Source organism: Esox lucius, chromosome 18 (assembly GCF_011004845.1).
Source record: "Esox lucius isolate fEsoLuc1 chromosome 18, fEsoLuc1.pri, whole genome shotgun sequence".
NCBI lineage: Eukaryota > Metazoa > Chordata > Actinopteri > Esociformes > Esocidae > Esox > Esox lucius.
In genome coordinates, this window is record NC_047586.1 from 6434115 (window position 1) to 6455501 (window position 21387).

Below are 21387 nucleotides of genomic sequence, written 5' to 3' on the forward strand. Positions count from 1 at the left end.
GGATGTCTTTTGGGTACACGGCAAGACGTCCGAGCGGCGCTGCATTCCCACATTACCTCAACCCAAAAACATGCCACACAGACCTCAGCCTCAGGGACCCCCGGATCCATGGAATGATTGGTGTCACCTTTGTGTGTGAATGTGTGTGTGTATCTGTGTGTGTGTATGTGTGTGTGTGTGTGAGAGAGAAAAAATTATGTATTGTTTTGAATACCAGAATTTTTGAGGAGGTTACTGTTGATTTCTTTTCAATCTAAAATCTTCTGCTGACAGAGGAATAGGAGTACACATTCCCATTGGGGTAGCTGAGTAACCATGCTAACCATGCTAACCATACACTTGGGCTGTATTACCGTGCAATTCTACACTACACCAGATGACTCCATGCGTCCCTGTTCTGATGGTTTCTCCAACAGACCAATCACAACGCTCACGTCACCTGCCGACCTACGCCCATCTCCCTCCCCCTCCTCATCGTGCTCCATCTGTGAAACACAAAAGGAATACAAAATCCTCTGGACCACAGAGAGATGAGGGCCGGGGCACATTGTAAGTGGTGCCGTGTTTGTGTGTGGACAGGCGGGCAGGGAGACAGGCAGATAGGGAGAAGGACAGGTAAGCAGGTGAGCAGGTACAAAGACAGGGAGACAGTCAGTTACTGACCGTTACTGATTTTTGTAGACAACAGGGTTTTGCTTTGCATAAATAATGCTGGAGTCAGCCTGAGAGGCAACAAACCATAAAATGGGTCCTTGGTAGGCTGAGGCGTGCAAGCGTGTCCTGCTTAGATATTCAGGCAGCTCTGCTCTAGGGATCGACAGGAGATACTGTGGGAGCTCACAGCATGTAGGTTAGGTTTAACTTAAAACAGAAAACACACACACCAGACATCACATTTCCTTGGCAACCGCAGGCACTGTAAATGTTCTAGGGTGCCATTGGGACGGGTGGAGGCCATTTTTGGGCAGGTGGAGGATATCTGGGACGGGTGGAGAACATTTGGGAACAGAGTGCCCTCTGTGCTTCAGTTGCTGTGATGATGTCATGACAAGGCAAATGGGTGTTAATGTTTAATGTTGCTCTTACGGATGGAGGGTTGAATTCAGCCAACCGGAAACAGCAAGCTCTGACTGAAACCTGATAAGAAATGATCCAAATGGAAAGCATAGGTTCACTCAGTTTGCATTTCTTAACGGCACCCTATTTCCTCCCTGGATCACTCATAAAGCCAACAATTGCTTGCTTTTTTCCTTTTCTGAAATGATTTACGTAGTTCTTTGTGTAGTCCTGTTGAAACTAAATGCCTTCGGCCAGATTGTCACTGAAAATTAGAATTCTCAATTACTTACCTAGCTAAAAAGTAAAGTAAATAAAAATGTTTCTTTATAAGGAATAGTGTGCTATTTGGGAAGCAGTCTCTGTCTTTACAAAAACATTATAAAGCCCAATCTCCAGATGGCTCTGTTGTTTTTATACTTTCTAGAATATCAGAGATATTATATGCATTCAGGGACAGATGGGCCCTATTTATAGACCTTGGCATGAATAACTGGAGTAAGAATTGTAACTATCCAGAAAAGATAATGCTTCAATGTCTGAATGTTTGACTCAGGCTGTAATACTTACAAATGGTTTCACTAAACAATGAATCCACCCACTGTAAAATGTTTTGTGGTTTCCATGGTAGCTCCAGTACAATCCTACCACACAGTACAATCAGCACAAACACACACACAGATAAACACACAAATATACTAGTTATATTATTCTTGTGGGGACTTTATCCAGGACCAAAAATGCATTCCCATTAAATTCCCTTTTTCACAATACCTAAATCCTAATCGAGGATACAAACCAAACCTCAACTCCAACTCTGCCTTTATGTCTAACCCTGAACCTACTTACACCCCTAACCTTCAACCCAAGCCTAAACTATCCTTTTTGCGAAGACCAGCAATATGTACTCAAATTGCTGTATTTGCAATGGGTTACTATGCTTTTGAGGAATATACTGGTTCTCACCTTGTAGTAATACATGTACACACACACACACCAACTAATGATTACAAATAGTATAATCAACTAAAGCAGGGTTGGGTATATTGCATAGTCCCCAGGTATGGGTAACAGTTAGTGTCATGACTCAGGTGACAACCACGAACAACAGGAGCAGCAGGCTGTCATTCACCTTCAGTCTTTGGCGCCCTCTATAGGATTTTTTTTGTTGCTAATATACAAATTAAACTTTATCAGTGCTTTAAATAAGAACACGCGGTGACTAACAATAAAAAAACTTAGGAGCATCCAACTCCCCGAATATTGCAAATGTGAGAAAATAGAATAAAATAAATGAAATTGGAGAAATACAATACAGGGTATGAACACACGCGATATAAAGGCCTACACTGTGCTTTTATTTTTATGGCGATGTTTTTTATTTTTTTTATTTTAACACAGCGGATTACCAGTATCATAGTATCAGGTGTGCAAGCGGTACGGGTTGGTTGGGTCTACGTAGTGTGTTGAAGCCTCCAAATCGTTTCGGTTTGTTGGCCGAAAATGCAATTTCCAGCTTAGAAGATACGTCTAGGGTAAAATTTACAGTTTGGGTTACTTCTAGGTGTAGGGTTAGATATTAGATCTCATGAGTCACTCTAGAGTTTAGGCATAACGGTTAGGTTATGGAGGTTAGAGGTTAAGTTTTATGGCTAGGGAATATGGAACATGTGTTTCTGGGTTAGGGTTTGAAGACCCAACAAGTATTCCAAAAACATAAAACAATTTATTTTTCATCTTATACACTGATAATAACATTTTCTATGTGTGATCCGGTCTCACCCGTTTCCACGGTAAAACACGTTTGTTTCCGGTCGGATTAATTTATTGGTAACACACAGGAAGTTTGTATTCTACCACAACAAACCACCATGTGATAAAATATCTACTTAGTTACTGTACTGTAGTTACCTAGTTATATTTTGAATCTGATTTGAAACAAACGTCTTGTAAAAAATGGACGAAGAACAAACGGTAAGATGTTGTAACTTGTTATAGTCATTCGGTTACTGTTTGATTTGCATGATGTATGTGAACAGTGTACAGTAAATTGCACTGTCTCATGTTTTGCTCTGCTGACTGTGATATAAAAATAACCTGACAGGAGTACGAATATGTCGTTTTCTAGTGCGATGTGGTGGAGCTGTCTGACCTAGCCCTGAACCGTTTACGCATTTTGAATATCCTGGCTCTACTGTACACTCAAATTAGCCCAAAGATTCCTAGTTGTATTGATGACATAATGTCCAGTTTCAAGTAACACATTTTCGTATATCACGATACGCAAGGTATGAACTATTAAACGAAATGCTATGGAATAAGGACAAATGAAATAAGGACAGAGTACTAATAAAGATGTCATAGGAATAAAGAGGTCAAAAAGGAGTAAAGACGTTTGCTGGGTCCTTTATTATATTGGGTGGGTGGGAGTTTGAAGTGAACTGTTGGGTAATGTCAGCGGTTGTTTGTGGAGCAGTTTCCATAACCAGGCCATAATGCCGCCGATCAGGACGTCCTCTCGGTCCTGATCGGCACACTAGTGTTTGGAGAAGACCCGGGGGGACCTGTCGAACGTTTGTAGTCACCTTAGGATGTAGGGCCACTGTTAACGCCTTTTCACGAAATTGGTCAGCAAGATCATCCGGAGCAGCAAGAGCCTTCCTGGTTGTCTCCGTAGCTTTTTTTCACCTGACAGAATGTATACAGAGAATGGGATGTAAGCTATGGAGATAGCTTCCAAGGCTTTGGAATCAATGGACATGGTTGTTTCTCTCTCTACCTTCTCTGTCTCTCTACCTTCTCTGTCTCTCTACCCTCTCTGCATCTCTCCTCTGTTTGTCTACATCGGTGTGCGTGTGTGTGTGTGTGTGTGTGTGTAATGTGTTCCATAGGGGGGCTACAGTGCGATCTGCGGCCAGTGTGGAGAAGTCGATTGGCGGGTGTCGGAAGAGGGCCGCTTCTACTGCAATTCCTGTCACAATGTCATTGAGGTGAGCATTGAAACAGCACACTGTTGTTTATCGGAGTCAGTGTTGCTTCAGGTGGTGGCCTAGGGGTTCCCACTGCCCTTCTTAAGGCGATCCTGGGCTATGTCCCAAATGGTACCGTATTCCCGAATTAGTGTACCACAACAGTGATCCTCTACGCCTGTCCACCAGAATATTTTTCTTTACTGATAAAAAAAAAATAACTGTTATACTTTTACCAGCCATTCAAAACCTCTTGCAGCCACATTTCAGTTGAGAACCAGTGTACTGAACAAGGATTCCCACATGAACAACCTTTGTTTCTCCTTAAATGTGCACAGAGAACCAGAGAGGAGGTGGACACGAATACGCTGATGGTTGGTACCAGCAGAGTGTCCAGCATCTCTAAGGGAATCAAAGGGAAAGGATTAGGTTCGTCTCCGCTCTCCTGTGACATCCCGATTCCCTCAGTGAAATGTTTTCTCGGGTTGCTGTGTATGTGACCGTGTGTTTCAGAGCGGGGCCGAGAGTGGTTTGTGTGTGAGGGGTTTCAATTCATCCTGAAGCACCAGGCCGAGGCCCTCCTGGCCATGGGCGTCAGCCCCCGGTTCAAGGTCAGTCAGGGCGGGACGCACAAGGGTGGTTTGCTGGACACTGATTATGTCGGTGAAGAGGTCACCTTACAGGGGTGGAGCTTCTTCTATCAGGCTTTCTACTTATTCCTGAAATGTGTAATGGTCGATTGTACTAAGTGAAATTTATAAAGTGTTTAGTACTCCTGACAGTTTTTTTCTGTGGTCGTTTCGGTAGTTGCAGACATCAGAGGGCTCTTTATAACCAATCAAATTAATATAGTTTTTAATTGGTAAAATGCCCTATCAGTCAATGAGAGGTGTGGCCACTTTGTATCATGGGCAGTACTTTTGCTCTTGGAAAGATCTTAGCGTCTTCCCCAACGATGGGAGCTGGGATCTAGTGGAGTAGTTTGGGAACCAGTGGATTTAGCCTATCGGCACCGGACCGAAAACCGTCCTGACCTGACCAACTCTATTTAAATGTTTAGTCTGTGTCCAAGAAACCAGAAACGTAAAACAAATAATGAATTGCTACGTAAATGTAAATACCATCAAAACGGACTCTAGAAGTTGTGTGTGTTCTGTGTTTTCTAGGACGAAGTGCTGTGTCAATTCTGGAGGATGTACCTACAGAAGAGCCGCCAGGCCTACACAAAAAATCCTGTGCATGATGGGAAATTTAGAATGGTTAGGATTCCAATCACTGGAATAAACAAATTATGTTGAAGTGACCGAGAGACTGAATATAAACTGTAGAAATGATAATGGGCCTACTGTACATGTACTGCCCAGCGTGTCCTCGTGTTTAATGCCGTCTCTTCTAACTGGTCTGTTATCGGGGTCCCTCCCCAGCACTCGCAGGGCTCCCAGGAGTCAGGCTGTGATTCTGAGTCTCCAGTGCCCAGTGATTCAATGATGTCGGCCAGTGAGACGGACGGGGATGCCAGTGGCGCTGGCTCTGGCTCAGGTAAAGACCCGCGCACACACACACACACACACACTTACTCACTCACACACTAACTACACACCGTCAGGGGTGTAAAAACAGCAGAGTTAAAGCTCTTTGTTGGGGAATTTCCTTATTAAGTCCTAAACGACCAAGTGAACTAAACACTGAGCTTAATTAATCAATGAATTTAAAAGAAAAAAGGTGTTAAATTGGAACTTCCCTCAATGGGTGAACACAGCCAAGTACTTTCACTGTGTACTTTCTACAACTCTGAACACAGTCATCGCCAAGCGGTCCCCTCTAGCTTAGATGACATCTGTTAAATGGAACCACAGTTGGGAAAGTATGCAGGCATCTATATCTCTCTATCCCTCCATCTCTCTGTGTTCCTGTGCGTTTGTGTTCCTCAGGACGCCTCAGTGGCGACGAGGTTTCCTCTGTGTGTTCTGGTTCTAAGGATGCCGTCTGTTACCTGACGCCACGCCAGAGGAGGAACCAGAAGCTGATGAGCATGCCCAAGACCCTGGCCCTGTGTCACCTGGCCTTGTTGTGGTCCAGGGAGGCCATCACCCTGGCAGACCTGCTCAGGTCAGGGACAGTTCATAGTGCATGTGACTGGACAGCAGACAGTGTGGCTTTACATTATTTTATTTATTTTTATGTCAAGCGTGATATGGAGTGGATCTGGGTTAATTCCATTTCACAAAATGCAAATGTAGTTTTTTTTGTTTCCTCCACATTATATTTGCATTTTGGGGACAAAATGTAATGACGGCTGTCAAGCTGGCTGATCTGCGTCCTTAGTGCCTCATGAGTCACTCTGTTATTCCTGGGCAGGTTTGTGAGTCAGGGCCACATCCCTTATGTGAACGCCTACGAGAACTTTCCAGAAGAGATGAAGCTTTACGGCCAAGACTCCATCATCTTCAGAGTGGAGGTGGGCGAGCTTTCATTTAAAAACGTTGACGTTTTTACCTAGTTTTAACATTCTTTGTAATATGGTTACTGTTTTTCTCCCTTTGCAACAATTTTGAGCACTTCCCAGTTCTGGTGTAAGTGTTCGTGTTGTAGTTTCTCTGCTGACTGTCCATTGTGCACAAGCGGCAGACGCCCTCCTGGAACCAACTGCTGCTTGTTGCGACACGTCAATCCACCTGTTACCCCGCTGCCATTTGCATATCTTCACCTGGTATCTCATCCCTGTACTCGACAGAGTTTCTGAAAGCGAAGGCCTGTCACATAGCAGCTGTGTGTGTGTGTCTGTGTTCCCCAGTCCATCCCCTCTCATGGGAGATTGCACAAGGAGGCCCGGACCCTGGCTGTGTTCCTAGGGCTCCCCCCATTCCCCCCCGTCACACCGGACTGCCTCCTACATCCTTCGCTACTCACCGTCCGCTACCTCACCGAAGCCAACCTGCCCGGTGGGTCTTCCCAGCCAGCAACGCACAGTTTTTCGCGAACCCCGACAAACGTGGCTACGGTGAACCGGACGACAGCACACCTGTCGTGGGAAACCTAACCAGCCAATAGCGTCCATGCGTTACTGCAAGGGCTGACACTTTATTTGGGATATAATGTACTATAATGGCCTGTGAATGGGACTGGTGATAACGGAGCCACCCGAAGTGGAGTTGTTTCCTTGTTTAGACTTTAAACACCTGCATTCTTTCCTAGGTCATGTCATTTCTCACGGGTGTTGGTCTTTGCCTGGGTTATTCCATCTGGCCATTTTTCAGTTCTTATTTCTTTGTTTCAGACGAGTTGCATGATTGGGTCTGCAGGATCATGATGATTGCTGGATTGGCGTCTGACATGACCTTTGAACCCATGCGATCCAGGTCCCCTCTTCCCCTCTACGACATCCAGGCTGCTGCCCTCATCATCATCGCCATGAAGCTGCTTTTCAAACTAGACGACAACACTGAGTGGTAGATATCCTGTCTTTAAAACGACAGAAGCCTTCCCACTGCGAAATGTTTAGCTCACCAGAAAATCTACATTTTGCAATCTTGTCACAGATTAAACCTGTGGGCCGTCAAGGACAGAGGCTCTGGATGCGTGCTTGGTGGAGGAATGATTTAAGATCCCTCCCAATGTGTTCTAAAAAAACCTTTAGAAAACGTTTATACTCCAAGGTGTTGGAAACAGGGGTGTTTTTTAATACGCTCATTTTCTTTCACATATTTCAGTAATGTACACACTTTTTCACCGCACAGTAAATCAGCAATCTCAACCTTTTTACATCCATTTAGGACATTTTAAATGCCCTCAAACACTAAGGCCTTCGCTCATTCTGCATCGTCCAAGCCGGCTGGTCTGGATGTCCCCTTAGTCTTGCAGAAATTAACCTCAGACTCCATGATATTGCACATTTTATGATTGCTCACTCATATCTCCAGCATGCTCTTCTGTTTGTGTTCAGGGATTTATCCAACTATTCAGCTGACCAGAACAAGGACAACCCAGGTAAAAGCTAAGCTGATCGACTCATCTTGTGTGATTTTACATTTTTCTAAAGACATATTTTTGAGGTGGGATTTTACTGTCAGAGAACAGGTATTCACATACATGATGCCTGAGAGGATCATTTCACAGGCCCAGTGGTAAATATATAAAAAATGAACATATTTTTAACCATCCTACAATCTTGGCTTGTTAGTTTGTCTGTTGAATATGTAGACGACACTTTAGCAACAGATTCTCTTTGTCAGTAAAGGTTATTACAATGTTTGGTTATGGAGGAATGTGGTTTGTGCTGTTTGTCTGCGTTCCTTTGTCGTTTGACTATCTTGACATGACACGCTGGGGACATAAATATTTGGGTGATTATTTCAAAAGGCTGAACGAGACCACGTTCAGTCCATTATGAAAGACTCTTATGAAAGTCCATAAATGCCCAATGGTAGCAAGTTGTGTAGACCACTACGGTTTAGTCTGCCCGGGAGAGTCTTCTAATCAATTCCATCAGTTAGCGGAGTTAACTCTGGTCCCTCCTCCGTCTCTGTGTTGCCAGATGGGAATAATTTCAGCCTGAGGAGGTGGTACAGGACCGTGCAGTCGGCCCTCACCAAGGCCACACAGACGCAAAACGACAACACAGCCAGGTGAGTCCCAAATGGCATGCTGTTCCCTATGCATTCCCATGGGGCTGTTCCCTACGCATGCCCATGGGGCTGTTCCCTACGCATTCCCATGGGGCTGTTCCCTACGCGTGGTGCACTATAAAGGGATCGGGGTGCCGGTTGGGATGAGACCTCACGTTTCGCTAGCTCCCTCAACCTCTTCTCTCAAGGGTTGGTTGGTTTCATTGACCCGCCTTTCTCTTTCCCCAGGAAACATTGGAAGTCTGAGAAACCTCTCTACCCCTCGAGGAAAGACAAGTCGGTCATTCTCAAAAGGAGACGTAGGTTTCACCCAAAAAAAATAATAATAAACTGCCCTGTTGTTGTTGTGTATGAAATGGGCCGTATGAATGCAGGCCAAAACAACATGCTGGTGCTCCTTCATGCAGCTCGGTTGACTTTCGTTAAAGGACAAGGTCAAAGTGGTAACAGTCACTCCACCCCTATTCCCATCAAGGCCAGGTCCTACTGTTACACACAGCGTGTTTTGTATATTTGTTCAGATCTAGCATGGGTGTATGTGTGCGCCACTTAGAGGGGTTTTGGGTTAAACGCAGAAGCCAGGTTTCACTCATGAAAAGACATCAGTAAATCTCTCCTGGTATTGCTTGTATCTCCCTCTGTTCCACGCCGATCAGACCACACCCTCCCCTCATCCTCTCTGCCCCATTTCACTCGTGTTCACTGCCTCTCTTTCACACACCCCCCCCCCCCCCCCGCTCTCGCCCTCTCCTCTCTTTTTGGTCCCTTTACATTCCCTCCAGGTATTGCGGAGCAGCTTCAGTTGAGTTTCCAGAAGTTGTCTCGCTCCCCCACGGCCCCTGCCCCCTCCCCTCCCTCCAGTTTCTGTTTCCGCTGGGCGGGGGAGGGGGAAACGGGCCGGGACGGGCCCAGCCTGCACCACCAGACCCTGGACAGCAGCGTTTGTCGTAGAGGGGGGACCCTCCAGCCCTTAAACCCAGAGTACTGGCATCCAGCACCAAGAGCCTGCAAGACCAGGTACTGTAATCCCCAGCTTCTATAGCTTGGGGTTTATCCTGTATCAACAATACTTCACATATATTGGAGCCATTAGGCGTAAGTGCCTTGCTCAAGGGTCCTGCTCTGGGATTTGAACCAAAGGCTCATGCGGGGGGGGGGGGGGGGTTGTCCTTCTGACGGTTCCTGTTTGGATGTCCACGCATGCGTCAGTGATGTCCACGCATCCAGGAAACATGCTGAACTTCACAGGAAGTGGGCGCACTGCCATATGCCGCGTGACCCTATTATTCCCCTGCTTAATTTGTCGCCGACTTGACCTCTGGACGGGGTAATCGTCCCTCTAATGTTGTGGGGTGTCCGTGCCGGCGACCCTCTCCCTCATACTGTCTCCATTCCGTTACCTGGTACTTTTAGAGGCAGACTCCGCTCCAACCGTCTCAAAGGAGCATGTTGTTTTATTTCATATGGTTACTCTCTTTAGACTGTCCTTATAAAACACAGCTTAACATCAGTGAGAGTGAGGCTGGTGGTGGTCTGTAACGGTCTGTGCCCCTGATGCACATCTACTGCTCACCCACTGCTACTTCATCCAAACCATTTCCTCATTCCTCGTCTGACGAACAGTGACATGGTTTTCTTTCTGTGGTGTTCTGTCTTCCATGTCAGGGTTTCCACAAGTCACTACGCGGAGGCGGAAGCCACTCTGCCCAGGATGTTCGTGTGGCTTTTGGACCTTTTCTCTTTTCTTCTGGGGGTGAAACCAGGCTGTGTCTATGACCAAGTACAGAAGTTGGAGAGATGCATCCTAAGGAACAGCAAACAACAGCCTGGGGCAAGAACTACTCCCAGAAAGGCCCGGGCCAGTAAACCGGGCGACGGCAAACAAACAGGAAAAACTTGTTCTAGGTAGCAAGAGTGACATCAATGAGAGCTAACTGCTGGGATGGTATTGTGTGTTGTTGGGATGTGGCTTATATATTTTTTTGTCTCCTGAAACATTATTGATAAGTGTTTATGCATTCTGTAAAATGTTCCTCTCTGCATTGCCGTTAAGAAATGCCAGTGACACTTCGCCCTGCAGAAGTTTGTGAACATGCTATACTTACATTAAACTGTTTTATGTTATTAGTTTCATGTTGAAATTTGTCCTTGCTACGACTCAGTGGTTCAGAAAATTGAAGAAGATTATACAATATAATCACAAACAAGGTCGTAGAAGTATTCGTGAGAATCTCGACAGAATTTCCTTGGCAAATGCTGGCTATGTTTAACAACACGTTGTACAGTTGAACTAAGGGCCTGTGTACCTGAAACCCCGCCCATTGGTGTCACAGCAAGCCAATCACTATGCCCAATCACTGGTAAAACTCCGGCTCCCGCTCATAGATCGAGGAAAGCTGACTTAACTAGTTCTGGACGCAACACGCGGTTGACATAAACTACCAGCATTTTGAGGATTTTTTAATAGTGGACGGATCGGAATTACTGTTCCAACTAGAAAGTCCAGTCCGACGGAGCGAAATGACACAGGAGCTTGCCAAGTAAGTACACAGTCTTAGATCTATGAATATCTACAGCGCACAACTGTCAGGTGCGCAGTCACCTGCAGGGGTTTTTGGGTGACTTGAATTTGTATCGAATGGTAGGTGTATCACATGTTAATCTTTAGAGTAATGTGAAAATATTGATTGTGTTTAGAATCGTTTTATTTGTCAAACTTTCCAACTATATTGATAACAAACTTAGCCAGACTTTACTCAAACACCGATGCATCAGTTCAGTTGTCCAATTTCTATACGTCATCTAAAAATGTGTGATTTGCCTGCAAGTACAATAGCTTATTCGTAATTATAGTTAACACTTATTGCAAGTCCAGACAGTGTTTAATGGGGACTTCACGTTCTGCTGCATCAATTTTTTTGGACGTATAAATTAAATGTAGCCATTAAAATAAGCTCATAAATGCGTCATGAGCTTAGTTTAACTGTAGTATCCAAACATAACTCCAGATATCAAGTTCAATCTTTGCATCCATAGCTCTCTGCGAATTTCAGAGTGGCTCCCTCTATCCAGCCCCGTCTCTCAGCTTTTTACAGAAACAGGAGTGGTCAGAAGATTTTGTTGTTGTTTTAGTTGCTGATTTCCGCTCTAAGACCTGTCATGCTGGTAAAACAGGAACATACAGTAGATCATCCTGGAGAGTGCTGTTCCTGACACGCATTTCCTCCTGTTCCAGGACTATAACTGTGCATGGCAGGGTTCGACCTCTGTTTTAACCCCCCAGTCCTTTGACAGTTAGTTTGCTTTGAACAGTGAGGGGGTCGATATTGGACCGCTCTCAACCTGGACTGTCGCAGAATTACTGGGCCGTCTAAACCTGAACTTAAGGTGTTGTTAACCCAGTGTCGGTGTGTGCAGAGACATGGTTGTTCGAAACCTGAACTTAATCCCGGCCCGTCTCGCTCCGTGCAGAAAGAGGGGCGTTCCAGGCGAGCCGTCGTCGTATGGCGGGGGCCTGCAGCAGGCGGTCATGGGGGAGGATGATGCTTGGAGGGCCTTCCTGGAGAACCCCCTGACTGCTGCCTCCAAGGCCATGATGAGCATCAACGGAGACGAGGACAGTGCCAACGCCCTGGGCCTCCTCTACGACTACTACAAGGTAGATACAATTTACCTGCCCTTCTACCAGTGCTATATCAACACTATCGCTGTATTTTAAGGTACGTTGTACTTAACAAGAATGTGTGATAATGATCTATTTTCCGTTTCTAGGTGCCGAGTGAAAAGAGAACGGCTGGACAGCCCAAAACAGAAGTGCTCCTGGGTGATTCTGATCCCAACAAAATGTATTGAATCTCTTCAGCTTTTTTTTTTTTTTTTTTTTTAATCAAGTTATGACTTTGCCTGGTGTTTGTCGAATGTGCGTTGAAGTGAAGAAAGCTGCGTTGGTGACTAATGCTCTAAACATGCCCTTCATCAGAACCTTCACCCAAGACCCTCCACTGGATATGACCACACTGAGGACGGTCCCTCTCCACACTGCGGCCCAGGGAAGCAGCCGGCCGGGCCAGGGGGAAAAGAACCGGGACCCCTACCCTGCTTTGGAAGGCCCCTCCAGCCCTCCCCTCTACTCCATGAGCCTCTCCCACAGGTCCCTGTCCGACGGCATGGCCTTCAGTCACCAGCTCAACCACAGCCAGTACAGCCCCCCAGCCCAGGTCCTCACCCCCGACCCCATGTACACACAGCCCTACAAGGACAGCTCCGGTGAGGTAGGTCCTCTGACCGTCACGCCACGGCCAGATAGGTTGATCACGCATCCCGATTCACACGATGACCCCCCCAAAACGCACCCGATTCACACGATGACCCCCCCAAAACGCACCCGATTCACACGATGACCCCCCCCAAAACGCACCCGATTCACACGATGATCCCCCCGAAACGCACCCGATTCACGCGATGACCCCCCCGAAACGCACCCGATTCACACGATGACCCCCCCCAAAACGCACCCGATTCACACGATGACCCCCCAAAACGCACCCGATTCACACGATGACCCCCCCAAAACGCACCCGATTCACACGATGACCCCCCCCCCCAAACGCACCCGATTCACACGATGACCCCGGTCAAAAGCAGTGAATAATGAAGGGAATGGGGTGCCATTTGGGAGGCGGCCTGTGTGTGGCGCTGATGGTCCCCTGGTTGATGATGTTGTTGTGACCCACAGGTGTTCCCTGTATCCGTGGATCCCCCTACTGGTGGACCCCCCTACTGCAGCGACACAGCAAGGTAATGTGGTCAGTAATGTAGTCAGGTTACTACCTAATGCAGTCAGTAATGTAGTCAGGCCTGGGACGGAGACCATCGGTCAGACTGGGTTCAAACGGCCAGAGTGGTTACTACGTCAGCAGCCAATTCCTGACCTTAACCTCACTGACCCAATGTCGAACCCAACTGAACCTTGAGTCTTATTCCGTTTTCCTTGCCTAACCCTTAAGGCCTAGTGAAGTCCGAACGTGATGTGACGTTTCTCCTTATTGCGTCTTTCTTCGTACGTGGCAAATGTAGTGCCGTAATGGGGGGCGGGGAATTGTGAGTGCTTTCATAGTCACATGACGAGCTATCAGGACGTCCTTTTATGCTGACGTCCATTCCCCCAGTCAACACTTCCACTACCTACTGGAGGCTCCCCAGTCGCAGAGGTCCAAGGGTGGCCACGGTCAGATGAGCTACCTGAACAAGGGCCAGTTCTACCCCATCACCCTGAGAGAGCGAGGGGGCCCCGCGGCCCCACCACACCTCAGCGGGCGGGTCCGGGTAAGAGCTGCTCACTCTCGCTCTTTTCACCCCCCACTCTCGCTCTTTTCAACACCCCCCCCCCACTCTCGCTCTATTCACCCCCCCCACTCTCGCTCTTTTCACCCCACTCTCACTCTATTCACCTCCCCCTCCCACTCTCGCTCTATTCACCCCCCCCACTCTCGCTCTTTTCACCCCACTCTCGCTCTATTCACCCCCCCCACTCTCGCTCTTTTCACCCCACTCTCACTCTATTCACCCCCCCCACTCTCACTCTATTCACCCCCCTCTCACTCTATTCACCCCCCTCCCACTCTCACTCTATTCACCCCCCTCCACTCTCACTCTATTCACCCCCCCACACACTCTCGCTCCCTCTCCCTTTCCCGCGTCCTATGCTACGGTGCATCTTCGTTCGACGTATGTTTCGGGAATAATGCGGGGATCAGCCTTTTTGTCTGAGGACCTGGCCCCCGGCAAACGTTCTCGGTGAACAAGGTGTCATCAGCTGAACCTGTTCTCTGTCACCTGGGTCCCAGAACTTCCCTCTTTGGTTTCCGCCGGATTGGGCATGTATGTTCCGCTGTGAGTGTCGTGCTGTTTAGAGCCGGTGGCCGTTGCGGGGGGCGGGGTTTAATGTAGATCTGTGTATTTCAGAGTGTGGTGATGCTGGTGTTCGGGGAGGAGAAGTTCACGGACGACCAGCTCAAACACTGGCGGTACTGGCACAGCAGACAGCACACTGCCAAGCAGCGCTGCATGGATATCGGTAAGGGGCTGTCACACGCCTCCACCCGCACACTCTTTGGCCACGTCTGTGCCAAGTGGGCCGGGAATTCTGCCAGACAAATGTCCCTTAAAGAAACTTAAGTAGTCATTAATTCAGACACATGGACGCCTTCTCTTTCTTTCTCTCTCTCTCTCTCTCTCTCATACATGCACATACATTCACTGCACGTACGTGCGCGCGCACACACACACACACACACTATCTTGCGCACACACACACCACAACACGGTCATCTGTACTTGGATGAGTTGATTTGTAAACCATAAATTGTCTGTGAGGAAACAGTTTTTTTTTTCCTCACATCCCTGTTTTTTCTGTCCAGCTGACTACAAAGAAAGCTTCAATACAATCTCCAGTATCCAAGAGATTGCATACAATGCTGTCTCTTTCATCTGGGATACCAAAGATGAGCCACGGGTAAGGGAGACTAATATGTATGTAAAGAGGCAGTGGATATCTTTGAATGATGAGCTCTGTGGTGTAGCTTTCCATTGGTACGGATCTAAGATCTGCTTCCCCTCAAGTATCTGTGGGGAAAATTTCAAACGGATCAATTTCTTGAGACAGCTTTAGCCTATAACAGATTGTGGGTAGCCAGATTTCTGTCAATGTTTTGCCAGACAATATGTTGTTGGAACAATCTCCAGCAGAGGGAGACATACTAAATCAATTATAAACAATACTTTGCCTGAAACACAGCTGTAGTAGACAAAAACATTTAACTTTGATTTTCTACTGACCAAGCAGACATTTTGAATTGCTTCTAAAACGTTGAATCCTGATTTACTACTCTACCCTACCATTTGTTGTCTGTTTCTTGGCAGTTTCCTGTCTAAATGTACAAGTTTAATCCTCATCTTTTTTTCCACCTCTGCCCTATCAGGTCTTCATCTCGGTGAACTGTCTAAGTACGGACTTCTCGCCTCAGAAGGGAGTGAGGGGCCTTCCTCTCAACCTCCAGATTGACACCTACAGCTGTGGTGGCCACGGTGACAAGCTAGTACACCGAGCCTACTGCCAGATCAAGGTGTTCTGTGATAAAGGTGCCGAGAGGAAGATCCGGGATGAGGACAGGAAGCAGACTCACAGGAAGCCAAAGGGACAGAAGATAACCACCGCCCGTGAGTTTATCCCCTGGTGCATTCTACGTTTGAGTCATTTAGCAGGAGCTCCCGCGAGCGGCTTACTGTTAGCGCGGCTGCTGTCGAATCCTTGAATCGGTCCTTAGGTCAATTGAGATTTTCAGTATAAAGCTTATTCACAAAATGAATGACCTCAACAAACCCCTAAAAAGCAAGGTCAGGGTGACAGTGTGTGAAGGAGAAATTAATCTGAAGCCAAACCGTCGTAGGGAACCAGACACTCTGCAAAGTGAATATCCAATGGTAAACCTGCTTTAAAAAAAAAAAAAATCTGACTATAACCCGCTGGTCTCTGATGGCGAAATGAGTCGAGTTCCCCAGTTCTCAGGAGCAAGACTACATTCCTCATGTGCCCCCCGTGTGTACCCCCCCCCCCACCTCTCTCTCGCAGATGTTGAAAACCCTGTGCAGCTGAAGCATGTGGACATGACAATGTTCAAAGACATGACTGACATGGACTCCCAGCCGGTCCTCTTCATCCCTGAGGTCCACTACCCGGGAACGCAGCGCCACCACGTAAGGCCCGACTTAACAAGATTTTGGGGCTGGAGCTTTTCACTTTTTGGGGATATTTTTATTCTAAGTTTTTTTTATTTTATTTAAACACCAGCTGGAGAAGGGTTTTGGACAGAAAATGGATTGCAGGCTGACCCGAGTTACTCCGCAGAGCCAAACTTTCCATAGTCTCTGGAGACGTGTGTATTTTATCTGTTGCTTGGCTCTTAGGACCAAGTTAGATTTTACTTTATGATTTGTGCTACAATTTGGTTATATCAAATAGACGCTTCGTTGGCTACTTGGGTGCCAATTCACAGAACAAGCATAAGGTTACTATAATAAGAATTTGCATAGTTTGCCCCCCCATGTTGGTTCCTCAAAAATATGTTCTGAGAAATGCATAGTGCAACATAAAGGACACGAAGGTGTATGACAACAAACACAGATGCTGTAAGTGTGCTAATGCTACCCGGCCTGGAGTGTTTTATGATAGTTGTCTTGAGACAATAGCTGCTGAACTAATGGCCCAGGTGAAGAACATTTCGGAGATGGGACATCACGTGTCGCTTTTGTCCTGTAGGGGCGTTGGTTTTCCCCCCCAGAGGGTGTTTATCCCTCTTTAACGACTTACTGTGACAATGGCAATTTTGCATTTGATACTTATTAGCAGTCTTTATTAGCAAATCTGGATTTTACACAATCAAACAATGGGCTGTCAAACAATGTTAACGAAAACAAAACTGTTGTGTTTACTTGCTGGATTTGCTGAGATCGATTGCAAATTCCGGATTTGCTCTAAATATATTTTATAAAACATTTGTTCACTATTATTAACCCCTTTTAGTGGACATAGGTAAATGGAAAAAAACACTTTATTTATCCTCAATGTCAACGTTTTCGCATTTCATTGTAGAATTGTATTGAAATATGTGTGTTTTCAGTGCTTTTTAACACTTGGGAACACTGAAATTGCAATTGCAATAAAACAAGGCGTGCACTAAAATGACAAAACGACAGCCACTCTCATCTGAAATGTATCTAATTGGGCCTTTATCATTCTTCATCAGGCATGCATTGCAGATGACAGTGAGGACGGGTGAGTACCTCTTAAATGTCGAGTAGATCTAAATATAGACCGTGGTTGTATTGTAGTGCATCTGCCGCTTCATGACAGTCTTATGGGTTGTTATTATCTGCTTAAAGCTTGGGGCAGAAGCGACTCTCCCACTATGATGAGGACATCGACCCTGCTCCTCACAAGAGAACCCGGACAGATGAACCAGAGAAAGGTAGTTGATCTGTAAGGAGACACGAGCGGATTGGTTGTATGCAAGGAAGGTGTTTTATTCCAGAAGGTTTGGACGGAGAAAGACATGTTTCCCCCCGGACGTTGGTGGTCCGTTACAGTTCAGAGAAGGGTGGGCGTAACCGGGAGAATTATAGGAGCGAAATAACGGAAGAAAGAACGGAAGACTGAGCGAGGGGGAGTGGCCTCTGGCTGGCTTTACTAGTGGTTGTTGCTCTCTTGCTCCTCCCACACAGTTCAGCTGACTGCATGTAAACAAAGGACACATGGCTTCCCAAGCCCTGTTTCTAGATGCACGAAACACACAGACAAAACACACACACAACACACAAACATACAAAACAGGTAAAAACATACACACCACACGCCTGCGCGCGCACACACACACACACAACAAAAGGCGGACACCCACACGTGGAGGCCACTCGTTTTTCTTGACATCCGTCCAAACGGCATCGGTTTCCTCGCCCACGTGCCCGCAGGCATCCTTTATAAGAATGATTAATGGTTGCTTGCCGTTTGGCTCGGTCCCCCCTCAGACTGATCTATTTCTGACCAGGCTCACAGCCAATTCCCAAGACGCCGGCGTGAAAGGAGCAAAGACCAAGTACAGTCACGTCGCCGGAGCCCAGTCCGTCCAGGGTTTTAAGGGGTGTGTCCGGAATGGCTCGCTGTCACGAGCGCCGGCCTACACCAGTGCACCATACAGTGAATAGGGCTCATTTTCGGACCCTGGTGCCTGTTAATCGTGTTTCCCCGTCTTTCTGAGGGATAAGGAGGGCAGCTGTTTCTGTATGAGCCGCAGGATATTAGGGCAATGCTGTCGTATTTGATGGGATCTGTCCTCAGTGACTGGCTTCAGAGAGTAACCCACACTGTGGCACAATGTGTGAAAGGTCTCACGCCCACGTCTCAAAAACACCCTCGTGTGGATTCCCTCCTTTATTTCCGTTTCACACGGCAGGAAAACTGTCCCGTGCAGCGACAGGACACTGCAGTTGTTACGTGGATTTTGATTAACGGTCGTTTTTTTTTTTGTCAGGATAGGTTAAAACCTTTTCTTTTGGGGAAATTCACGGCAGAAATTTCAAGTGAAAGCCTTGTCAGGCACTAAACTCCATGAAGCCCTGGTGCAAGACGCTTACTGGGGTGAATCAAACTGGGCTGCTCATGTTACTAAGAGGGGGAACTCAAAAATCTATTGTGACGTCAGATGTATGGACAGGTCGTCCTTCAGCAGAACTGAGATTTGACAAATTATTCCAACACTTTCTTCCTAAAAGCATAGCTAGCTAGCTGGGCAAGGTCGAAGTTATAGTTACACAACATTATATACCAGTCGTTTTCGCACCCTTAAGGAAATATCCAGCACCAGATATATTGGAAACGCTGTGCTGCTCCTTTAGAGCAAGAATGGCCATTGCAGTTAAGCTGGTCGTTATGTTGTTCACTATATAAACATTGCAGCATTCTTTATCAGAAAAACTGCCGCAGATCGTTTGTGAAAGGGATACAAGGGTGCATTTCCTGCTTTACAAGACATTCCTGCATCAACAGGATGATCAAATTAAGATACAGCATGTGTGTCTCGCTAGATAGTCTCAGAATCTGATCTGACTGTTCGCCTCCTCTGTCGACATTCCCTGCAGTGCTGCTTTATGTCCGCAAGGATGCGGAGGAGGTGTTTGATGCTCTGATGCTAAGGACTCCCACTCTGACAGGCCTACTGGAGGCGGTGAGTACATTTCCTTGCGTTACGCTTTGCTTCCCCCCCCCCCCCCGCCCAAAAAAAAAACATTAGGAGGAGAACGTGCAGCTCACCACCCACGCCACGCTGCCCAGGGCTTCTACACCCTGGTCCTCGGCCTCATCCCAGAGCCTCAGCCGGAGGAGTGTTTTCCCCGTTTGTGTCCATCAGGGACGTAGCCACTCAAGTCGGGCGAGGCACTCGGGCGTCCGCGTTTCACTTTCTCACACGTGTTTTCCGATGTTTTTCCACTCTAGGTAACGGATAAATACAAGCTGCCCCTTGAGAAAATGGGGAAGGTGTACAAGAGGTCCAAGAAAGGGTAAGACTGGTGCCACTGCTTATGATGTCCACCGCTGAATGGCCAAAATGGCATCCTGTTCCTCAGAGCAGTGCACATTTCATTTGACCAGAGCCCTTTGGGCTTTAATAAGAAGTAGGGCGCTACAGGAATAGCTAGAATGCTGCAATGCCCCCCAAGTGTAACCCTCTGAAAAGCAGTAAATCACTCATCTATTGCTCTCCTGTAGGATTCTAGTTCACATGGATGACAACATCATCAGGCATTACTCCAATGAGGACGCCTTCCATATCAACATACAGGAGGTGGCGGGGGAGGTTCTGCTGACGCTGACGGAGATTTAAGTTCTGAGCCCGGAGGTGGGAGGGGGTTGTCTCAGGACTGAAGTGTCCTGCAACAAACAGAAAATTAGCTTTTCTTATTGGACCGTTACAAGTTATGGGACCTCACTGATTCGGTACCTTTTCTTCCATTCGTTGCCTGGGGACTATGAATGGGACTGTAGCCAGGTGGAAGAGGAGTCTTAATAGGGGCCTCCGGGGCTCTTGGAGGTGGAACGGGTTGACCCCTTGGGGGCCCGAGGAGAGGCCCAGGACATTGGGATTAACCGCCTGTTTACACAACTCTAATAGACCTCTACAAGAAAAGCTCGACAATCTCCCTGAGTTCTGCCTTTTTGCTGTGCCATCGCCCGCTAGGCCCTTCGGTGGCGTTGGCAGCTCTACATGGCTACCTTAAACACCATCGAGAAAGAGACGTTTCAGTGTTTTCAGTTCAAATGGGACTAATTGATTCACAGGTTTGCGAATCACACCCTACTACTACTGGGGCGCGGTAGCTATGGTAAGAGTTGAAACGAATCATGACCGTCTGGAAACACTAGCGTGTGCTGCACAATAAAACTAGTTTTGTAATGTGTTATTTTTGATACTACTATTCAGTATGTACCTTGTGATTGATTTCACAGATCAGACAGCGATGTGTTGTTCCGAATGTAACTGTTCGTATCGAAGTATTATTTATTTTTAATTGCGGTATATTTCAAGACACTGGCATGTTGAACATGATGCTGTAACCAGGACAATTTCTGAGTACTTATATTTATGTCAGATTTCTTGAGGGGGGTTTTATTGTTTTTGTTTTTATTGTTTACAGAAAACAAATATAACATTGAATTTATATATATATATATATATATATATATATATATATGTATGTGTATTTATATTTAGAAAATGTTGTCCCAAGTATGCCCATGACAGGTGACAGAACGTATTGTAACAACATACATTTTTTTTGGTCTTTGAAACAGGAAATGGGGGCCAGGGATCAGGAAAGGTGTTATAAAACTGGATTTGCAGTCAGTCCTATGAGCAGTCAGTCTTGTCAAGTTTCTAAATCTTTGCATTGCTCAGACTAGTCATTTCTTTAGACAGCCCACGTTTCTAGGGGAGCGAAGCCGCATCAACAAGGTTTGAGGTACAGATTTTGTGACTTATTTGGAAATTAGGGTTCTGGTTAACCGAAGTGCGCTATATAGGGAATAGGCTACGGTTATGGGAAGCAGTCAGTGTCCCTTGGCCAAATTGAGAGACTTGCATAAAGACCAGACCGCCACAACAGTTTAGAAGACATCTGGACTACTT

General features: G+C 46.6%; 2 protein-coding genes across 2 annotated transcripts; both read left to right on the forward strand.

Annotated features, from left to right (window-relative positions):
- The first annotated feature begins 2490 nt into the window (after positions 1 to 2490).
- On the forward strand, positions 2491 to 10777 carry taf1b (TATA box binding protein (Tbp)-associated factor, RNA polymerase I, B). The gene is made up of 15 exons (XM_010882712.5): positions 2491 to 3030; positions 3948 to 4046; positions 4364 to 4454; positions 4539 to 4636; positions 5192 to 5284; positions 5450 to 5564; positions 5957 to 6134; positions 6384 to 6483; positions 6820 to 6967; positions 7303 to 7474; positions 7969 to 8012; positions 8560 to 8650; positions 8879 to 8949; positions 9433 to 9667; positions 10316 to 10777. Exons 1-15 carry the CDS (start codon positions 3013 to 3015, stop codon positions 10557 to 10559), a joined length of 1797 nt encoding a protein of 598 aa, XP_010881014.2. The 5' UTR covers positions 2491 to 3012; the 3' UTR covers positions 10560 to 10777.
- Positions 10778 to 11009: 232 nt separating this feature from the next.
- LOC105017962 (grainyhead-like protein 1 homolog) lies at positions 11010 to 20896 on the forward strand. The gene is made up of 15 exons (XM_013138490.4): positions 11010 to 11190; positions 12122 to 12308; positions 12422 to 12495; positions 12630 to 12921; positions 13386 to 13447; positions 13819 to 13975; positions 14615 to 14726; positions 15070 to 15164; positions 15631 to 15868; positions 16281 to 16405; positions 17455 to 17483; positions 17591 to 17676; positions 19343 to 19428; positions 19698 to 19762; positions 19971 to 20896. The coding sequence occupies exons 1-15, from the start codon at positions 11171 to 11173 to the stop codon at positions 20083 to 20085; spliced, it is 1743 nt and encodes a 580-aa protein (XP_012993944.3). The 5' UTR covers positions 11010 to 11170; the 3' UTR covers positions 20086 to 20896.
- Positions 20897 to 21387: the final 491 nt, after the last annotated feature.

Coding starts and splice junctions, on each gene's coding strand:
- LOC105017962 (XM_013138490.4), top strand. CDS start 11,171: ATGACACAGGAGCTTGCCAA. Junction 12,309..12,421: donor TCCTCTACGACTACTACAAG/GTAGATACAATT, acceptor TTCCGTTTCTAG/GTGCCGAGTGAAAAGAGAAC. Junction 13,976..14,614: donor ACCTCAGCGGGCGGGTCCGG/GTAAGAGCTGCT, acceptor TGTGTATTTCAG/AGTGTGGTGATGCTGGTGTT.
- taf1b (XM_010882712.5), top strand. Junction 4,637..5,191: donor GCGTCAGCCCCCGGTTCAAG/GTCAGTCAGGGC, acceptor TGTGTTTTCTAG/GACGAAGTGCTGTGTCAATT. Junction 8,950..9,432: donor GGTCATTCTCAAAAGGAGAC/GTAGGTTTCACC, acceptor CATTCCCTCCAG/GTATTGCGGAGCAGCTTCAG.